The 20,593-nt window shown below is 32.9% G+C and overlaps 4 protein-coding genes across 11 annotated transcripts; 2 read left to right on the top strand and 2 right to left on the bottom strand.

The window, feature by feature from the left end:
• The first annotated feature begins 1,477 nt into the window (after window positions 1-1,477).
• LOC131671487 (ATP-dependent DNA helicase Q5-like) lies at window positions 1,478-4,290 on the top strand. 3 transcript variants are annotated; one of them, XM_058947944.1, is made up of 11 exons: window positions 1,542-1,588; window positions 1,685-1,709; window positions 1,784-1,899; window positions 1,971-2,135; window positions 2,202-2,366; window positions 2,504-2,680; window positions 2,743-2,842; window positions 2,917-3,043; window positions 3,116-3,304; window positions 3,400-3,537; window positions 3,605-4,290. In XM_058947944.1, the coding sequence occupies exons 3-11, from the start codon at window positions 1,843-1,845 to the stop codon at window positions 4,182-4,184; spliced, it is 1,698 nt and encodes a 565-aa protein (XP_058803927.1). In that variant the 5' UTR covers window positions 1,542-1,588; window positions 1,685-1,709; window positions 1,784-1,842; the 3' UTR covers window positions 4,185-4,290. The 3 variants fall into 3 exon arrangements, with proteins under 3 accessions (XP_058803926.1, XP_058803927.1, XP_058803928.1); XM_058947945.1 differs by lacking the exon at window positions 1,542-1,588 and having other exon boundaries at window positions 1,661-1,709; window positions 1,784-1,813; window positions 1,884-1,899; XM_058947943.1 differs by having other exon boundaries at window positions 1,478-1,709.
• Window positions 4,291-4,442: 152 nt separating this feature from the next.
• LOC131671489 (GTP-binding protein Rheb homolog) lies at window positions 4,443-8,023 on the bottom strand. Of its 3 annotated transcripts, none has more exons than XM_058947947.1 (7): window positions 7,427-8,023; window positions 6,683-6,876; window positions 6,502-6,573; window positions 5,923-6,130; window positions 5,702-5,831; window positions 5,517-5,619; window positions 4,443-5,390 (listed from the first exon to the last, which is right to left on the bottom strand). In XM_058947947.1, exons 2-6 carry the CDS (start codon window positions 6,729-6,731, stop codon window positions 5,530-5,532), a joined length of 549 nt encoding a protein of 182 aa, XP_058803930.1. In that variant the 5' UTR covers window positions 6,732-6,876; window positions 7,427-8,023; the 3' UTR covers window positions 4,443-5,390; window positions 5,517-5,529. The 3 variants fall into 3 exon arrangements, with proteins under 3 accessions (XP_058803930.1, XP_058803932.1, XP_058803929.1); XM_058947949.1 differs by having other exon boundaries at window positions 5,497-5,619; window positions 7,561-8,018; XM_058947946.1 differs by having other exon boundaries at window positions 5,497-5,619; window positions 7,427-8,017.
• A 405-nt stretch (window positions 8,024-8,428) lies between these two features.
• On the bottom strand, window positions 8,429-15,842 carry LOC131671492 (kelch-like protein 18). Of its 4 annotated transcripts, none has more exons than XM_058947954.1 (10): window positions 15,805-15,842; window positions 14,251-14,429; window positions 12,983-13,512; window positions 10,811-10,941; window positions 10,229-10,729; window positions 9,975-10,150; window positions 9,721-9,901; window positions 9,444-9,660; window positions 9,200-9,369; window positions 8,429-9,128 (listed from the first exon to the last, which is right to left on the bottom strand). In XM_058947954.1, exons 3-10 carry the CDS (start codon window positions 13,460-13,462, stop codon window positions 8,921-8,923), a joined length of 2,064 nt encoding a protein of 687 aa, XP_058803937.1. In that variant the 5' UTR covers window positions 13,463-13,512; window positions 14,251-14,429; window positions 15,805-15,842; the 3' UTR covers window positions 8,429-8,920. The 4 variants fall into 4 exon arrangements, with proteins under 4 accessions (XP_058803937.1, XP_058803936.1, XP_058803935.1 ...); XM_058947953.1 differs by lacking the exon at window positions 15,805-15,842 and adding an exon at window positions 14,602-14,675 and having other exon boundaries at window positions 12,983-13,526; XM_058947952.1 differs by lacking the exon at window positions 15,805-15,842 and adding an exon at window positions 14,602-14,675.
• A 1,639-nt stretch (window positions 15,843-17,481) lies between these two features.
• Window positions 17,482-20,585, top strand: LOC131671512 (neuralized-like protein 2). The gene is made up of 4 exons (XM_058947983.1): window positions 17,482-18,029; window positions 18,166-18,555; window positions 18,628-18,951; window positions 19,271-20,585. Exons 2-4 carry the CDS (start codon window positions 18,186-18,188, stop codon window positions 19,390-19,392), a joined length of 816 nt encoding a protein of 271 aa, XP_058803966.1. The 5' UTR covers window positions 17,482-18,029; window positions 18,166-18,185; the 3' UTR covers window positions 19,393-20,585.
• Window positions 20,586-20,593: the final 8 nt, after the last annotated feature.

The following is a 20,593-nucleotide window of genomic DNA, read 5'->3' as shown; positions in this document are numbered from 1 at the left end:
TATTACTACTTGTTGTAATATTTTGTACTATAATTATATTATACTCTGGTTAATAATAATAATAATAATAATAACATGGAATTAATAAAAAAAATATATATATACATATATATACCTCTTATATATTTCTTCCCTTTACTGGCTCTTTCCTTTAGACTGTAGCGTGATTTTATGTTATTACATTTCATAAGACTATCTGTAATTATTATTATCTGATGTTAGAAGTGCTGTTTTCTCTGCGATAAAACAGCTTGTCCTATGGAAGGAGGTGTGACGAACTGACGTTACGTATCGTCAGGTACACGAAGTAAGAGCAGTAAACTACGTGCAAAAGAAAATAGAAAGTAAGCACGAGTGTTCAAATAAATATTGAGCTTGAATAGACATATAATAGGCTAGCATAAACCGTAAAATGTAAATGATCACTTGGGTGCTACGACACAGCGGGTCGTAAAGGATGGCTCAAAAAAAATAAGAAAATGAAAAACAACTTTTTTGACGACTCTCAAATCGTCAAAATTTAATGGGTTTTCCGCCGAAAGCCCATTAAATTTTGTCACTATTGCGAACAGCTACACCGCACGTGTGAACCAATAGCGAGGAGAAAAGAGAGGTCGAGACTGAGAGCCAGGGAAGGAGAAAACCAGCCTCCTAATTCGCCAGTGCCCAGAAAAGGGACATCCTTTTTCCCTCCCCCGCACGCGCGAATGGCAACGAGCAGCATCAAACGGAGCTGAGACACCGCATCGCGAGTTCAGACTCGACTTCGCTACCGAACCGTCTAGTTGGCCCTGTTATTTTCTATAGCATCATATCAAATATATTAGAGGCTTACGAGTAATCAAGTCCTCGTTCAAAATAATTTTTGTCTTTTCCTTTTCCCAAGTTACCTGAACCGCGTTTAATTTCTATTTAAATTCGCGTGAATTGCGGGCGTAAACCAATAGCGCAGATAGAAAGGTGAAGTTATTACAGGAGGCAAAAGGGTTCCTTTTCTGGGCGCTAACGAATTGGGAGAGTGATTTTTCTCTTTACCTGTCTCTCAGCCTCGACCTCTCTTCTCTCCTCGCTAATGGTCCGCACGTGTAGCGTAGCTGTTCGCAACGGCGACGAAGCTTAGACTTTTCAGCGGAAAACTCATTAAATTTTGAGGAGTTGAGAGTCGTCGCGAGAAAGCATTGTTTTCCTTTTCAAGTCGTTAATTATGACCCGCCTCGTCGTAGCGCTCAAGTGACAATTTTATTATCGTTCGCGTTTTTGATATTTAAGTATCTAAGGGAAAGTGAAAATATATTTGACGAACGTGAGAACTAATAAGAACCTACGCAGTTAAGAGTAATACGCTAAAATATAAAGAAAGGGGTTTTGAATATTCGCGCGGCTGCCTTACTATAAATGTGCATAACCACATGACATAGGCAGTATGTCACATCGGAATCAGAATTAATTTCCGTCGCGTGTACAAATCAGGGTTGAAACTACCGGTCAAAATTGCGATCAAGCAGTGAAGCAAAGCCATTTATGCAAGATAAGTGTAGAAACTTTATAATATACTAATAATGCAAGTCATTATATAGGTATAGTAAAAGTGAGTTCAATGTAAATCATGAATAGTAAAAGAAATCTAAAAAAAGGTTTGAAAAAAATATTTGGATTCAAACAATATCTTAATGATTTGCAACAGTGCGCAGCAGAAAATCTTTGGGAAGGTTAGAGGTTAACCTGTCTAATACTGTACGTGTTTATAAATTTATATTATAAATTTATCATCAAAAATTTTCAGCCAGAAGAGATGTTTTTATTAGAGGCTTTGGTAAATCTCTGTGCTATCAATTGCCTGTTATGATGAAAGAAAATGCTTTTATCATTGTTATTTCTTGCAGAGTTTCATATATCCAGGTTTGAAAATATTTTTAATTTATGCATAATACTTCAAAAGTACTAGATAATGAGATTTTTATACATTCTAGGCCCAACAAAATTATTTCAAAGCAAAGAATATTAAGACAAATTATTTAACTTCCAATACTTCCAAAAAACAAAAAATGGCAATTGAAAAGGATATTATTTCAGAGAAATCCAATTTCAAAATTCTATTTATTACCCCTTACCAATATGAAAGTGGATATTTTAAAGTAAGTTAAAAATTGTAACTACACTAATTTATATCAAAATTTTAATCTGCTTCTGTTAATTTTTAGACTATTCTCAACAAAATAAATAAACATAGATTATTTTATATAGTGATTGATCAAGCTGATAATATTATTGCAAGGCAAGAAAATCTTAGAAGGCAGTATCAAAATCTTGATTTAAAAATTATTCGAGTACCAGTTATAGCAATATCAGCGACAACAGATTTAGAGGTATTTATCTGTGCATTAGAATACTTTCATTTTGTTATTATGAACATTTGATTTCTAATAACAATATTTTTTATATATTGTATATTGATTGTAACAGTTACTAAAATTATATGAATTAAATCATTAACAAATTGCAGGCTCAAAAGGATATAATAGAAAAATTTGATTTACTGAATCCAAAGATATATGCTATGCCTGTTTTTAGGTCCAATCTATACTATGACACATGGTACATCAATACATTACCAGACCCTTTAGTACATCTAATCAAATTTATTCAAAATTGTTTTTCTTCCCATAATGACAATTCTGCAGTAAGGAGTCAAAGTTTGTCCTTGTAATTAATTCAAATAAATATATTTTTTCAATTTTGTAGGAGAAAGAAAGTTGGGGGTTAATTATTTGTAAGGATTTGGAAGCAACAATAAGCATTGCAAAATATCTCACTTCTGTAGGAATCCCAACAATACCATACTGTATTTATAATTCTAAAATTGATAAGTATTGAAAGTTTAAATATGTTAATAAATTTAAATTATTTAATCTACAGTTTCACGTAAAAAATATAAACATTTAAAAAATGTCAAAGATGTAAAAGTAATTACTGTATGTGATGAAGTTAACATGCTTACAGTAACAAATAATCTTGTCCAACTAATTGCTAGTAAATCAGTTAGGTACATGTTATTTCATGTTATAACTTTTTAATATGCATATTTTAATTGATAATCCAAAAAAATTTTAAACAGGTTTGTTGTATATTGGTATGTTCTTCCAAGCATTAAAAAATATTACTCACAATCAAGTCAAGCTCGATATTTTTATGGAATGTCTTACTGTAGAATTTATTGTCAATTGGAGGATTTAATACATAACTGTACACCATCTTCTTGCCTTAATTATGAATGCTGCATAAAGAATAGTCTTGTCCAATTGCAGTAAGTTTGTGTAATTTTCAATTCACTATTATTACTAATATTTTATAACAATGTCTATAAGATATTAAGTATGTTATAATCTTTGTTCTTTGAAGATGTAGGCATAAAGTTTATTCTGAATATTGGGGTGATCTATTTTCTGCATGTGAAAATTACTGTGATATTTGTAAAGAAAAAGAAGAGGTAGAACAAAAAATAAGACTATTGTTGCAGATTACTGATGATGAAAGTTTGTAAGTATTAAATGTATAGTAAACGTGTATATTGTTACTTTTATTAATCAATTTGCATTGAATTTAGTAAGAAAAAGTTAGAAGAGTCATTGCTTGATTTATCAAACAATTCTATTATTATATGTGATAAAAATATCCAGTACAAATGTGTAAAAGACACAGTATCCAGTGAATATCAAACTAAAAGCATTGTAAAAGATCCAACAAAGACAACCAATAATGATCACATTAGTTTAGATACAAATATTCAGTACAATCAAGAAAATAATGATGAAGTATACAAAAAATCCCAAGCGTTGTTAGCCTTAGATGAAATTTATAAAAAGTTGTTCCTTACGCAACAGTCAACTCAAACCATTACATTAGCTGCCATGCATTGTGATAATATTAAAACGATAGAATCAAGAAATTTTAATAAATCTAAAAAGTCGAGTAAAACAGATTATGAAACAAAAACAATGGTAACAGAAGTAATAACAATTGATGATGAAAGCATAGAAAAAGAAGAGTGTTATGTACACAATTCTCAGTTAGAAAAAGAAGTTTCTAACAGTGATGATGACATCATTTTTATAAAAGAATTAAGAAAACGTCGACGATCATTAACACGCGATTTAAGTTTAGAACGAAAAAAACGGCGTAAATAATTAGTAATCACAAGGACAATATCGGTTTAATATTACTCTGGTGCAATTATTCTTAGAATAATTAATAATAGTAAAAATAGTTGTTAAAAAAATATTTTGAAAGATTAGCATATTACACAAAATTTGTGTGCAAGGTAGAAGTAAATATAGAATATTTTATTTTTTATGGTATGTTAACTTGTAAGAAATGGTGATACGAACAAAACGTCGCGTGATTGCTTTTAAAAATATCTGTTATAAAATAAAATAAACTCAAAACTGTGGACATATTTATTTTATTTTACTTTAAGTTTTATACAGATCGTACAGTTCTGAGTACAACTGTTTCTGTATTTACAATTTAATTTTTCAACTTGTACATGCCTGTCTAACACAATTTACATTAATAACACTTTCATGTTTGCGCTCGCGCCTGTATCAAAAAGTGAACAAATGTATACTCGATATTTTATATGAACACTGTAACGGTCCTTTTTCCAAATCATTACGATTATTCTGTTATCGAAAGCATTTGATTTTCTGACAAGTATAAAATCAATAAATTGACCAAAAATTGATTGAGCATGGAAATGTATAAGTTAATGAACAATTGTGCTTACACAAATGTTCATGTTGTAAAGGACCATTATATTTATATAAAATTATTAATGTGCCTTAAATACAAATGTGAAAGCATACATTCTAGTCATATTCAACTTATCACCTTTTATGAATCTATCACATTCTAAAATTTGCACATTACAAATCATATTAATTTAAAAACATTAGAACTTTTAGAAAAATGTACATCCTCCTATTTTCGAAATTTTTCAATAAAATAAAAAGTTAAGTCCTCTATTCATAAATTGTTCTATTAACTTTGATCTTTCGCATATAACAAATTTTCAAGATAAAAAAAATAGATGATGTAAGAAATTAAGATATTTGAAGAAAATGCTTTAAAAATACCTCATTTTCTTATCTTCGTTTTGAATTTGTTTAGAAAAAAAATCATGTGTTTACATAGAATTTAGGATTGATAACAGCTATTCACATTGGAAATGCACTCCTCTATGTATACACATGGATTAAGATATTAATCACTTCATGTTTTTAAAGTAATTGATGCCTATTGTTAAGGAAAGACTTGTAGAGGTGAACAATCACTGACAGAAGACTGGTCTTTTATCTATACATTGCCACTATACATTCTGTACCATAAATTGCCTGTAATCAGAAAAAATTCTATAAATTTAAATAATTAAGTGTGAAAATTAGTTTTACAAATAAGTATAAAATAATTTTGATTAACAATAATAAATACATCACATACCATTGAAAAAATAAAAATACCTAATTTTTCAATTCAAGATACTACACAGCTGGATTTTTCCTGTACATTTCCATCAGCCTTTTCAATCTCAAGTAATAAAGTATGAAAGATGTCAGCAACAGCCTGAAATAGTTACAAATGAGCACTTATATTATAGACAAATGTGAAAGTGAGGCAACAAATTATTGTCTTTTTCTTTACTTACTTCATTTTGCTTTGCGCTAGTTTCTAGAAAAGCTGCATGCCAAGAATCTGCTAATCGTTTTCCTTGTGCTGTAGAGATCATTCGATCTACAAACAAATCAGTTTTATTTCCCACTAAAACAATTGGTACACTGAAACAAAATGAATAATAATTACTAATAGGAACTAATAACAATAAATAAATTTGAATTAATAACAATCCTATATGTTCATAAGACTTACTGGACTTTGCCTGTAATATCAAGCAGCTTATCATATATAACTTGTACTACTTCAAAACTTTTTGCACTAGTTATACTGTATACTAAAACATATCCATGAATATCCATTGAGTACTGTGTAGGGAATATACTGTATTCATCTTGACCAGCTGTGTCAACTAATTTTACTTCATAATCTTGAGAATTAACTCTTGTACTTTTTGTAAAAGCTATAGTAATGTTAATATGAGTTGATATTAATACAGTTTATCAGTAATATAAATTGAAAAAAAATTAGTATACAATAAAAACTCATTAATGTATGTGCTGACTTATTTGAGTTTATACAAGCAAATTATTTTATGCTTAACATATTCTTTTCTAACTTCTTCAATTAATATAATGATGAACTGCTATTAAAACTATAAATAACATTTAATAAATAAAAATAAAATTACAACTTATAGTGGCTAAATATGGTAATTATACCTCATTTGTACTAGCACAATGTGTATTTTGTAGTTTATAAAAGGAATATTCAAAGAGGAAAATTTTTTTCATAAAAATGGCTAAATAATTGTAAACGCTACAATAAACTTACTATTTTCAATAGTAGGATCATAAGAATCAACAAATTGTCCTTCAACAAACTGTATACTCAGTGAGGATTTGCCTGAAAATTAAGAAACAGCTTTACTTATTGATGTATTTTTCAATTATATTTTTTTAATAAAGAAATAAACTTTTATAAGTTAATTAAAAGGCTTTTAATTTTGACTTACCAACAGAGCGATAACCCATAATCGCAATTTTTCTCTGTTTGGGAGGCATGTTGTAAAAGCGTTTGTAGTGTTCTTACGTTGAATTTGAATTAACAACAATGAAGCGATCTGGGCATCACCTAAATGCGTTTAATCATAAATATTCTTCTACATGCATTCTGCAGAAGCGAGTTTATCGTGACAATGATTGATTCCTGAAAGAATAAAGATAAGTGTTGTGAGTAAAATCAGGCTACGGAAAAAGAATGACTTGCTTATGCTCTGTCCAAAAATTACGTATTCTATCGCGCAATAACTGAACCCCACACACACATACGTGTGCGCACACACACAAATTCATTCTAACCTACAAAACCAACCCACGCATAATCTCTTTACAGGAGGCAGTATGCAGATGTCAAAACATATTCGTTAGCAAGGTTAGCGCAACGTACCTATACGCTTTTATAAATCAAAATATTGAAGGTTAAATTGTTAATTCATATACAATATCAAATATGAATATTTAAAAGAAATCACTTAAAGGGCGTGGAAAGCGAAGCCGTGATGTTATGCACATTAGTTTTTATTTTACATTGCACATGCAAGATGTGTGCACGTATATATGGTACACGTAATATCATAGGCGCGTGCATCATGTGTTCGTGAGCAATCGTAAACAAAACGCATCAGTGTCATGCACAGCACAGTACACTCCATGGACTTTTAAAAACAAATGATAACGAAAATAATAATACCCATTACCTATTATATGCACACAGGCTGCCTAAAAAAGTAGTCAACAACAGAGAGCACAATGTAACGTACGACGTATTTACGGAATATTCAACTCCGAAATTCTACGAGCGACTGTCGAGAAAAATTGCTCGCTTACGCACCAAATGCAACTATACAGCGAGCAGCACCGTTTGCAAGAATGAGATACAGTGCTTACAACAAGATATACAAGAGAAAGATGGAAACACAAACACAAAAGACTGGCAGTAATGCGTGTACGCTGACCATGCGCCGAGCGACTGATTGACTATTTTCCACGAAAGCCGACGCACTATAGACTCGTTCACCAAACCGACAGTGGCCGCCAGACGTAGATTGTAGAGGGGGCTCATCACAGCGCAATTAACTCGCAGAGAAAAACTCTTTGCATCTTCATTATTATTCTCGGATACAGAGTTTATTATCAGATGAACGATGATTTTCATAAATTTGTCGATAGTATATGATTGAACGAACGACCATCTATTTTGATTACTAAACTAAAATGAACTCGTTTTTTTTACTGCGTTTTAATTCTTTTACTTGCTTATGACTCTTTTATCATATATTTACCATAGCCTTTTTCGTGAATCTAAAAAAAATTACTTGCTACCTTTCGAAAAGGTCTAGACACAATAATCATAGCAAAAAATTAAAAATACGAAACATGAATATAACTCATGTAATTTTTTTTTTTAAACTATAATCCACTGATTCTGTTTTATTTATTTAGTTTACTTGGGTTCAAATATAATGCACCGTTGTATTTTGAGTGCATCAAATAATTGTTAAGGTTATATGCATTAAATGTGAATTTAAATGCTTATATGTAATTTTTATTTATTTTATAAATAATATTACTTAAGAATAATAAAATAGCAATAATACATTACAAATGTCATATAGAAACATGAGGTATTATTATTTATTTACGATATAAAATAAAATTGAGATCACATAATATAAAAACATATAGTAATATAGTAATTTTCTTATACATTATTATTAAGAGAAGTATATTTTGTCATTAAAATATATGACTGTCATCAAAATTTTTTAATTTCTTTTCATAGATAACTCACTGCTGATGATTAAATTTTTTAAGAATTAAAAAATTATACGTAGAAAGGAGTAGATAGCGCGTTTTAAGTAGGAAATAAAGATTAATTTTAAGTAAATTAATTTTAACGATCACGTATAAAATTAACGCTAAAGGTTAACTTAGATAAAAATACGACGATAAAAGCCCGAATAAAAAGTAAAAGTTTGCAACTTTATTTAAAAATGCAAATATAACCAGAGATTAAAGTCTGGTAATTTTCAAACACTATGTTATTATTCTCAATGAATACTAGTTTGTCCAGCTAAGCACCAATAGAATTGACATGTTATAGGCTAAGATAGATATGGTAATCTATTAAAGTACGATTTCTTGAATAGAAAATGACTGGTAAACGTATAGTTACTTCACTAACGTTTTTATCACAGCGTTATAACACCGACACCAACTCCCCCTTCGTGGGCATACATTGATGGCGCAAATATCCATATATTTGTTTCTGGATCATATACTTCAACAGTCGAAAGATTTGAAATTCCATCGTATCCTCCAATAGCCCAGAGTTTTCCCATGTTTGCAACAAGTGCGGCACGACTTCTCATTACATTCATAGATGCCACGTAACTCCACCTGTAATATAAATAGTCCATTTAACGTCGAGCTTAAGTTTGAATCTACAAGAATCATATTATAAAATTTACGTGTCAGTTTTGGCGTCATAAACTTCCACAGATTGCAAAAATGTCGAACCGTCGTATCCTCCACAAACGTAAAGTTTTCCATTTAATGTAGCAACTCCTAGACGACACCTTCTAGTTAACATTGGTTTCACAACCATCCAAGTATCAGTTCGAGGATCGTATCGTTCGACCTTAAATAAATAAGTTTTACTTTTATGGTATTTTAACTTTTCATACATAATATAAAGTGCACAATTTGACAAACCGAATCATAAATTGACAAGCCATCATGTCCACCCAGAGCATAAATATAACCTTGGAAAGCAACAACTCCGCCAGCAGAGCGATGCTTATTCATGGAGCAAACCATCCGCCATTTATCACTATCTGGGCAATACCTCTCAACTGTTTTCAAAGAAGTTACACCATCATAGCCACCGCAAACATATATATAATCATTCAAAGCCGCCGTTCCAACCGCACTATAAAATTAAATTGTTTTTAACGTCAAAATATTGACAAAATATTTAGAATTGAATTACCTTCGTTTGCAATGCATGGGAGCTATGATTTTCCAAATTTTTTTATATGGATCGTACACTTCAACTGTTGATAGTCGTTCGGAACCGTTGTAGCCTCCGAAAGCGTATAATTTATTTTTATGTACGGCTACTCCAACTCGACTTCTAAGGGTCGTCATCGCTTCCGATTTTTGCCACGTTCCTTGATCACGCAAATTTAAGAAAAGTAAAGTAGTCAGCGCATGATATAATTGACGGCAGAAAATGAATCTTACCGGTGAACGGATCGAAAACTTCAACGGTACTGAGAGAGTCTCCAAACTTTGTTAATCCACCAACTGCAAAAATGTGCCCCATTACGAAATTACACCGTGGTCGTATTCTTATATTGTCAATCAGATATCGTCGATTAGGTATAAGATGATAGTCTTTAGCTTCGTCCAATAAATCTCTGAAGAGTTAAAAAACAAGTTTATGTTGGTACTTGGAAAATAAATTGAGCAAGCAAATAAGTAAAGACATTGTATACCTGCACTGATGAGAAGACCTAACCAGCTCCTCCTTGGCGACACAATCGACAAGGTACTCCGGAGAAAGTAACGGCAGCCTTACGAGGGCTAATAATTCGGGCAGTTTATCTTTACGAGCCTCAGCGTCGTGTTTAAGCCATCGGATTACGGCTTCGAATACTTCTTTCTCGGAACTGATGTTGAGGTCGTCGTTGCTGACGAGATCGCGGAGCTCATCGAATGGAAGCCCGAGAAACTCCTCCGATTGCGAAACATCTTCAAAGTAGCGGTGTATGTATTTGTTGGATTGGTCGAGAAGAGGAGTGCAGCTGAGCATATCCGCGAAGTTGCGGATCCCTAGGACATTGTGGGGGTGAAATCGCGACTTGAGAAAGTCGGCGCATGCATTTTTCACTTGCAGTAGCCCGAGGAATGACGCGCCGATCATAATGCTTTGAACGTTGTCATTCGTCAATATTATGCGGCCGCTGTACGCATAGTTTATGAAAGCTTCTAGCGCCCTGTGAGCAATTCACATTGTTTATAATCTAATTTATTCAAATGCTCTGTGATCGATAATACGTAAAATCGATTGATCTTACGTCGAATCAAATCCTTGCAAGGTTATTGTTTTCTGTTTACTTTCGGCCATATCGTTAAGAAACATGCCATTGAAGTATGGTATGGTGGCTGCAAGGACTAGTCTATGCGCGCTGAAACTTTCATCGTCGACCTGAAAAAGTTATTTCGTATTTAAATCAAATTTCTAATTAAGTCACCGCACGAATAAATAAAATCGATTTCAACAATGTTTAATGTGTTAAAAATTATGGATAATCATTGTCGGACTAAGGAACTTTTCATATAAGTTGCAATGAAAACAAACAGATTTTCAAGACTTTTGGTCAATCACCAACAAAATCTACACGATTCAAGGCAATACTTTATTTATGATCAATCAAGGCGATGCTTCAAGATTACATGAAATTATTACATTTGTATAATGTATTTATTTTCAATAATTATATGTGATTTCATCAACCTCAATTGAAAATAAAGTTCGTTTGCTTATAAACAACATATTAAATTACATAGCTGTGCTTATTTTAACATGCTTCTCAATAAAATGTATACATTTAGAATCAAAATAAAGAAAAAACAGTATTACCGGTTTTGATTGGAGTACGGAAAAGCGTTGTTCTATTTTGATTAGAAATAAAGAAAAAACTTAGAACTGTAAATCGAATATAAACACTGAGTGGAGCTTAAACCTTTGAAGTGTGAATAAAAGCAGCTAATAATTATCGATCCTCTTTTGAAAACCGTTACCCACATGACGCATTCATAGTAAAAGTCCTATGTAGCGTAAACTGCATGATTGAATGAAATTTACAGGCCAAATAGTAGCTCCATTGTAACGTGCTCCTGGCAAAGTGCCAATAGAGCCAGAAGCCTGTAGGTCATTACGAACAGAACCAATGATTTTCATTGTGATGCGATCATACGTTTTCGTTTTCTAACGACATTTCTGTGTATTGTAATTATCGGTAGTATTATCATTCTTTTTCCAATAGAGCCAACGGTACGCGAAAATTTTATGTATAAAAATGCTCTAAAATACTTTTGTTTTCTCATTTGAAAAACCAGAATTTTAACATTAATTTAAGTAAGAGCAAATCTGCAGAATAATAATAATTATCATTAATGCACACGCGTACAGTATAAAACTATTGAGCGTTAACTGAAAGTATTGAGCAATGATTACATGAAATGATTAGCGTGTAAAGAACCTTAAATGAGTTAATTTGTTAGTAACAAAAATCGTATCGAATGTTATAAAAAGCCAATTGTTAAATTGAAGTAAATATTTTGGCAGACATGATTTCCAAATTTCTACAAATCAATCAAGTTCTATTATTATGAAGTTTGCAACGTTCATCGTGAACGAAAAAATCAATGTTAATATATTTATAAGCTACTGACTATAGTATTTTATATTGTTAGTTTGATATTTAAAGCAATATATGGAGTCAAATCCTCATATTTAAATTTTCGATTTTTTCGTTCACGATGAACGTTGCAAACTTCATAATCATCAAGTTCTCGGCTTGACTGTAATGTTTCAACAAGTTACAATCTTGAAATGCGATGAAATACTTCAGTTGAGTGTATGTACAAAAACCTATTGAACAGCGAGTTTCGTAATGAATTAAAAACATTCCAACGGCACCGGTTAGCGAGCATTCACTTGCATAATTAGCCGCTTCAGTGCAGCTAAAGACAATGGTGTTGCAATCGATGTAAGGCTTCTACTTAATGTTTGTAAGCACGCAAGAATTTTGGGTGTACGTTGAAATGACCATTCGATATATCGATTAAAAGTGCAAAAGATGTATAATTGAAAAATTCGATCTACTTGAAATGCATAGCTTATTTGAAAGAAAAAAGCCTGAGTATTTGCATAAGCCTCGGAACTACAAGTGCGAACGAGTGTTTTGTTCCCATTTAAGCGCGGAAACGAAATGTCGACAGTGCAGAAAAAAAGAGAGCGAAAAAGACTCATTGTAGTCTGCGCTCCAGAGGATCGTGACTCGATGTCTGATTTGTCGTTTATGTTTACGGATAAGCAACAGTTTGTGCGCACCCTAAACCGAGACGTGCAATGTGTGACTTGATTGATTTATTATACAGATCTATCTGTACAATTACACCATTGCCACAAGGAGGCAGATGCAAACATTATAGTAAGAGATGGAGGTTATAATATAGATTACTTTGAGAGTGACATCGCAGAGCTTGCCCTGGCGCCTGATGTGCTCGAAAGTTGGGAAACTGTTGGCGCAGTGCTCGGGGTTTTGATAGACGATCTGCTTGTCAGTGAGCCCGAGGCCCGCAACCGAGTGGGCCGGGACCTCGCTGCTCAAGGGTGCTTCGCCGAGAGCCTTGTATGCGATACTTTTGTCGGCGCGGAAGCGCTGCTCCTGCTGCTGCAGCGGACCGGCCTTCGCCGCCACCGTCGACTCCATCTTGGGTCGGCGGCGCGAGCACGAGCTCGAGGCGGCGACGGCGATGCTTCTGTGACCGTCCGCGCGCACCACTTCGGGAGCACTGTTGCTGCGCGCCGCCGCGAACACAGCTGGCGCTGACGCAGATGCAGCGCCGCTCCTCGTAACGCAGCTGTGCCGCTGGTAAACACCGCTGAATAATGAGCTTCGGCGATTCTGTAGGTCGCCGAACCGCGGGAGGTTTTCCATTTAGAGAGCCACGCGAGTTTTTACTGTTCCGATTTGATTGAGTTTACTTCCTGCAACATTCAAACTTTCATAATTGTGCAGTTATTTATTGTATGGAAAACGTGCTCCAATAGAATTTCTAATCTTTTTGTATTATTGATAACGTTTTAATTTTAATTATTTGAATATTCAACATCAACATCATTTTCATTATATTTTATTATTTTTTGCTGCTCTTGTCATTATCTGTTTCATTGCCGTTGATTTGTGTGCAAGTTTGACTATTGTGATTTTATTGGGTAAAGAGTAGAAAATGATCATGGCTTTGTTCGTTGACGGATCTCGTATACAAGGCCATTGGATCTCCTTTTTTTGTTGACACTGAGATGTTACGGCTAGCTTCTTTTTCTACAACGTGTTTTAAATTTTCCTTTGTTGTATATTTTGGTATTTCGCTTTATTTCTCTAAAATGAACTTTTTTGTTTTTTAAAGTGATAAGTCACGTAACCGCAATGTATACCTGTATGACTACGTATTGAAAATTCAGGTGATAACTAAGCGAATAAAAAACATTCGAGTCGAATCGAATTTTATTTCAGATAAATAACTCTTACACATCACCTTTTCGTGTGATTTGTATCATTTGGAGACTTGTTTTATCGACAACTTTGATACAAACCATTTAATAAGTAGCAAAATCAGTCGAGTTATTCTTATGTATGTAAACTTCAACCTTCTTGGGAAATATAATTTGGAAAAAAAATGTGGAGGAAATATAAAAGTAGTTACAACATAAAAATGTACTCACATGGTTACGATCGAACACTACGTAGAGCGTTGGTAGCAGAATCAAACTACCTCTATATTCGTTTTGCTTGATTCGCCAAGCAATGTAATAATACGTAATGAAGGTCGATTGTAAGTGGAAATCGTTGTTCGTTCACATATTTATTTTTCTACTTCAGCTCGTCATAAAGTTCTCACGTTCTGTGTGACAAACAAATAGTAATGTTTTATTATTCAAGAGTTATATTTAGATAATTTGATTAGTTTGACGTAATTAATGTTTGGCGGACGTTTCATATCACCGCAATGGCACGAAATTACACAAATCACTAATCACATATGAACGAACGTGAAAAACTACGTATTACCGTACCGTAGCAATAGCCAAACTTCGGCACGAGGAGTTAACGCGGCTCGTGATCGCGTAGAGGTGAAATGAAGTGGGTAGAAGGCAACGAACTCCTTTTAAATGATCGTCGACTCCTTTGTGCGCTTGCGGAAAGCTAAACTTGGAACTTTCGGACTTGCGCGCGCCTCTAAACACGGTCACCAACTATCTCTCTCTCTCTCTCTCTCTCTCTCTCTCTCTCTCTCTCTCTCTCTCTCTCTCTTTTCTTTTCGAGGATGGAGGATTCCCCTCGTATACAAGTCGTCTTGCCGTGTTATCAAACCGAAAAATGGCAATTATCTACTATACCTACACATTCTTTCGCTGGGTTTTTTTAATGTCAACCTATGCGAATACTGTGGAGACAAAAATATAACAAGCAGTTTTATGTTTTGATTAAATAAATATACAAATATTTGTTTATAGTTGATAAAACTACTAGAACAATTAATATTATTTGTCTAAAATATGAATTATAAGTTATTATTTTACTATACATACCATAAAATTTCACCTGCGGTTTTTCGTACCGAAATATATTAAAAGATTTTTATTAGCTTCAACATTATTCTAAACTGACTGAAAGTAAAAACATTTCTATGGACTGAGAAGACACATCATTACATCTGACAGTACGCATGTTTTTTTTTCTGGAATGCAGCCTACTTTGTGGAATTTTTACATAATTAATAGTCTTATTACGTACGTATAAAGAGACGTGAAAGGAAACTTTTACGGTCAGTAACTATCAGAATCGGATACGTTTCTTTGTTGTGTTTACTTGCATTAATGTGTGTGCTACATTTGCCATAACGTATGTCGTATATTGCCGATGTCGTTGCTGCGATTTCAATCAACATGGATCATTTGATAATTCTTTAATTACCTACGCTGCGTGCATTGTCAAAAATAATTCACGTCATATTTGTTTGATTTACTCGATCGGGTGTCGCTGTCCAACTAAATTTCGTTTTCAACTGTGATAAACCGACTGTGTAACTTTTATAAAAGATTTTGGCGAATTTCCAGTAAACGTTGCCAAGTAATTTTGGACAAATTCGCCAACGGTTAAAAAAAAAAGCGATATCTTATGGTGACAGCTTGGACAATGTCAAAGTTTTATATGCCACGAATCACATATGAAAAATTCGCAACGACGACGTCGCGTACGATAAAAGACAAACTTACAGGTACGAGGCAGCGCGACAAAACGACTTGATGCGCTGGCAGTGAATTTCGAACTGACGATAATTTAAATGTGCGGCGCGGTGCGGATTTCCATAACTCTTTCCACTAGCGCGCCGCTACCGTGTATGCGTGTGCACGTATATAATTTCGCAATTTGGTTCTTTCAAGCGCAGCCTTAACCCACGAGTATGTTTGCTACGAATATCATTTGCATGAACGAATGCATTAAAGTGCGCGCTAATCGCAATTGAATGCGAACCTAGAAGAAAGGTTAATAAATTTCAGTGATTAAGCGACTGGGATTTGAGCTGCAACACTTTTCACGGCAGTAACTTTGTTCAAGCTCTGTGAATTTGGCTTCGTCATGCAGCAGCCTTGAAAGGCTACCATTTTTTAAGTACAACGGTGTATAATGGTTTAGCTTTCCATTACTGCCCGAAAGACCCTTTTATGTAGCGTAATCTGTCAATTTTTCTACGCTCCAAACGAATCCATATAAGATGACCAATTTACAGTTGATCAGAGCTGTATTTGATATGAGATTTAGCATGCGTCGAGTAAGCGCAAGAGATGAGAGTTTGATACGCGTGGATTCGCACATATCGCTTACTCTCGTCGCATTTAATTATAGCTTGGCAGCGAGTGTTTATACTACTCCAGCTGCTTTCTTCTTTCTTTGTGCGTACCTATTCTGAATGCGAGCAAGCTCAGCCGGATATATTTGCGCAAAAACAAGAGAAAAGCGACACAGAGGAATGCATATTCTTCTTCTCTTCGCGCTTTTTCCGACGCCTTGCCTTTCAGTTGAATCGCTTCTATGGTGCACCATAACTTGCTTCCGATAAAAACTTTCAAACTTTTTTACAAGACGCATTCCTTTGTCTTTGTTATTTAGTGCAATGTGAATCATATGCTTTTTCGGACAACAGAATGTGTCTGTTTATACTTCAATATTTTGGACCAAATATTTTACAATTTCCATAATGAACGTAGATTTCAGAGATAGTGCTTCATAATTGTTTAAAGTGTAAATCAAATGAGAATATTGTATTTACAACGAGCTTGGAAAATATAACAGTATCTGTTCCCCAAACGAAATATTTCATAATTTCATTTCAAACTTAACTTATTTTTATTTAATATGAAAATTGTATTTTCAACATATTTGGTTGATTATAAAGAAATTTTTACAATACGCTCCTTAGTGCATTTTTCTTTGTTTACTTCTATTTATCATTTATTAAAAATATATTTGAGTAAAAAAAATGTTCTGATGAATACGTGTATTTCTATATTGTTTGCTGCAATCTTATTACTGATAAAAATGACTAAAATTCAGTATAGAAACGTTATGTTAATTACGTAAGTGGAAATTGAAGTAATCAAAAATTGAGTTCAAAAAACGATGACAAAACATAATCAAAAACGAAATTAATATAAGAGCTTTGTTACGCATGCGCACTTGGCAATAATCGCTAATTGTAATCACTAGGCCAATCGGTGGATTGGTCCTGCAACCCCGTCCCTGGAGCGGCGACAGGCGAAAGCGGCGTTTCCGAGGAGACAATTATTAGTTTTCCTCCTTGTAGACAGACGGCGCTGATTGACAATTCGCGCCTGAAAGCTGTTACTTGATGGTTGATTCCGACTATTATAGCGGACTGGTCGCTCTATATTCTCCGGTAATCGTAAACACGCCTCTGTTACTGTCTCTCTTTAATGCATTGAACTCGCGTTCTCTTTCTCTCTCCAATCACTAGGTATATATTACGAACCCAAGAGTTCGAGTGTAGGGTGGCTGGTCGATTGAATCCGCAAGAAAACCAAGTGGCAACACTGTAACATATATTTATCATTCAGCATTTATATCGTTTATTTTACTTTTTTAGCAGTAACCCAAAATGTGTTTACATTCAAAAACTATTATTGTGTGATCAAAAGATCAATATTTATAAAATTGAAGAGAAAGTTTGTGTCAAGCTTTGTGCGTCTCTGGCTTCTGCTCCTCTATTTATCCTTAAAAAGTTTTGTTGTATTTTGATTCATTTTTATCAGATGGTATCGAACGACTACAATTTGAAATTACTTAAAATCTCTGATCTTTATTTACAATGGAAACTTGTATTATGCACTTAATCGACAAGTTCATTATTCCATTTTTCTCAACCGACTAACCTTAACGAAAATTCGCGATTAGCGAATTTTCCAGAGGTTTATTGTTGCAGGTACCTACAATAAAATTATTTTTATTTCTCTTTATTCTACTACTTTATATAATTATAAGAATAAGCATGTTTGTGACAAATTGTTACAAGTGATGATTTGGTTATAATTTTTTCAATTGGAATTTGAAATTTGCAGATTTACTAAAACATCTCATTATGTCTGAAAGTACAAAAAAGATCAAAACAAGGTTTCATCCAGTACATGGGCAAAATATCATCTTATATGATGATAATACAGTGGCTTATCGCAAGTCAAGCTTTGCAAATGCTTTGGTTTTTAGTGAGGAACCACTTCTTCCAAATGAAATTTTCTTATTAGAAATAGAAAAGGATGAGAGAGGATGGAGTGGACACATAAGAATTGGTTTAACTCAAATAGATCCACACAGTATAAATAAAACAAACATGTCACATTACGATGCTGCACTACCTAATTTAATGAATATGGGTTCAAGTTGGGTTTTTGCAATGACTGAAAGTTTTAATATTTGGGATAGTTTTGAAGGAATTGCAGGAACTGGTTATGGTAATAAATACAATATACATTGTAATTATTTTGGCAATGTGATTTTATAAACTGAATTTTTGCACTACATAGGTGAAGGTATTCCAGCCAGAGAAAAAAGGTTAATCACAGATGGTGTCAATGTACAGACTTCTCGCGGTCTTATACCTTACAGTGCTTTGAGGCCAAATGTTGTAGGCTCATCAGAAAATATACTACCAACTGATACTGGTAGTCGAATAGGTGTTATGTATGTACCGCAGGCCGGCTCTGATAAAGCAGAAATGCATTTTATAATTAATGGCGAAGATCAAGGAGTTTTTGCCAGAGATATTCCTTACAAAGCAGGACCTTTACATGCTGTTGTTGATGTTTATGGAACCACAAAGCAAGTTAGAATTGTACAGTTATATGGTGGTAAGGATTTGGCATAGTGTTAAATTGTAATGATTATGAAGTTTGCAACGTTCATCGTGAACGAAAAAATCGAAAATTTAAATGAGGATTTGACTCCATATATTGCTTTAAATATCAAACTAACAATATAAAATACTATAGCCAGTAGCTTATAAATATATTAACATTGATTTAAAGCAATATATGGAATCAAATCCTCATATTTAAATTTTCGATTTTTTCGTTCACGATGAACGTTGCAAACTTCATAATAATAAATTGTATACTGTTTCCTTTCTGTCTATCTAAAATAATTTTGATATTTTCTTATACTTTACAGCTTCACTGACACTTCAGAGTGCATGCAGGGATACAATATTACAATACACAAAGAGGACTGGTGTTGATGCGCTTCCCCTGCCAAAAATGTTAAAAAAGTATCTTCTGTATCAGTCACAGTAACTTGAATCTGATTACGTTAAGAGTCTGAAAAGTAAGATTGTGCCTGTTAATACTTTAATTTCCATATGTTATACCTTTTTCGTACATAACTTTTATGAGATTTGTTAGGTACTGCAGATTTTTTTTATTGCTTTGACAAGCATAGTTTGAATTTTTATATTGTAATAATTATCTAATATGGAGTCGCGATTTATTAATATTTTTTTTAAATCAATGTACTGTGAAATACTTTGAACATATTTGAAAATGCTTGATCATTGTTTTAAAAATACAAAATTACGAATAAAGATCCATATAATTTGTTATTTGATGCTAAACGCAATCAAAAGTGAGTAGTGATTGTTAAAGTTGTACAAAGTCATTTAACCTCTAAAGCAAGTCATTAATGTAGATTGAATTAGTTTTTTTATATTCTATGAAAAATGTTTTTTTAGTTATTTAATCATAATCTTTGGTTTGAAACTTGAAATTAGTTTACGTGCTGCAGAGTCACGTTCAATTTATTTCTATTCTCAAAAAAATAGTAAATATTATTATTAAACATTATATAGATGTTTATTGTCTATCATTAAAATGACATTCATTAATAATAAATTGTCTGCATTCAATTAAAAAAGATACAGCTAGGTAAGGGGCGATTCATGTACGTATGGCATAAATTAATGCAACCTATTATCAGATTTTGAAAGTTTCTATAGTTATGCTTTATTAATTTATCAAGCTCCCCCCATACCTTTGATTATGATTACGTGTTTATGGTAAAAATTAAAATATTGACTGAACTTAAAAGTTGCAAATATAAAAATTAAAAATTATGTAAAATGAAAAGCCAGTTACTTTTTAGTATGAAGAATATTTTTTATTTACTATTGTATTTTGTCAAATGCACTTTTTGTAAAAAAACATGCGTAAGAAAGACGAGTATAAGTATGTCTTGTTAAGAAAACAATGAGCAGTAACTTATTTTATAAAATAAATGTATATATAAACTATGAACTTGTATGTTATCCATTATTATACACAATATTCATGAATACAGTGGATTTTAAACATTTTTCGTGATTTATACAGCAACAAATATGTCATTCATTTTTTTCGAGAAATTCATATTCAATTCGAAACATATGGACAGCACAAAATGTTGATTTGTACTAGAAACGAAGATACCAAGTCCACGCTTAATCGTTTATTTTCGTTGTAC

The sequence above is a fragment of the Phymastichus coffea genome, unplaced genomic scaffold (genome assembly GCF_024137745.1).
Source record: "Phymastichus coffea isolate CEN01 unplaced genomic scaffold, Cenicafe_Pcof_1.1 PCOF00127, whole genome shotgun sequence".
NCBI lineage: Eukaryota > Metazoa > Arthropoda > Insecta > Hymenoptera > Eulophidae > Phymastichus > Phymastichus coffea.
This window is presented reverse-complemented; position numbering and strand designations above follow the sequence as displayed.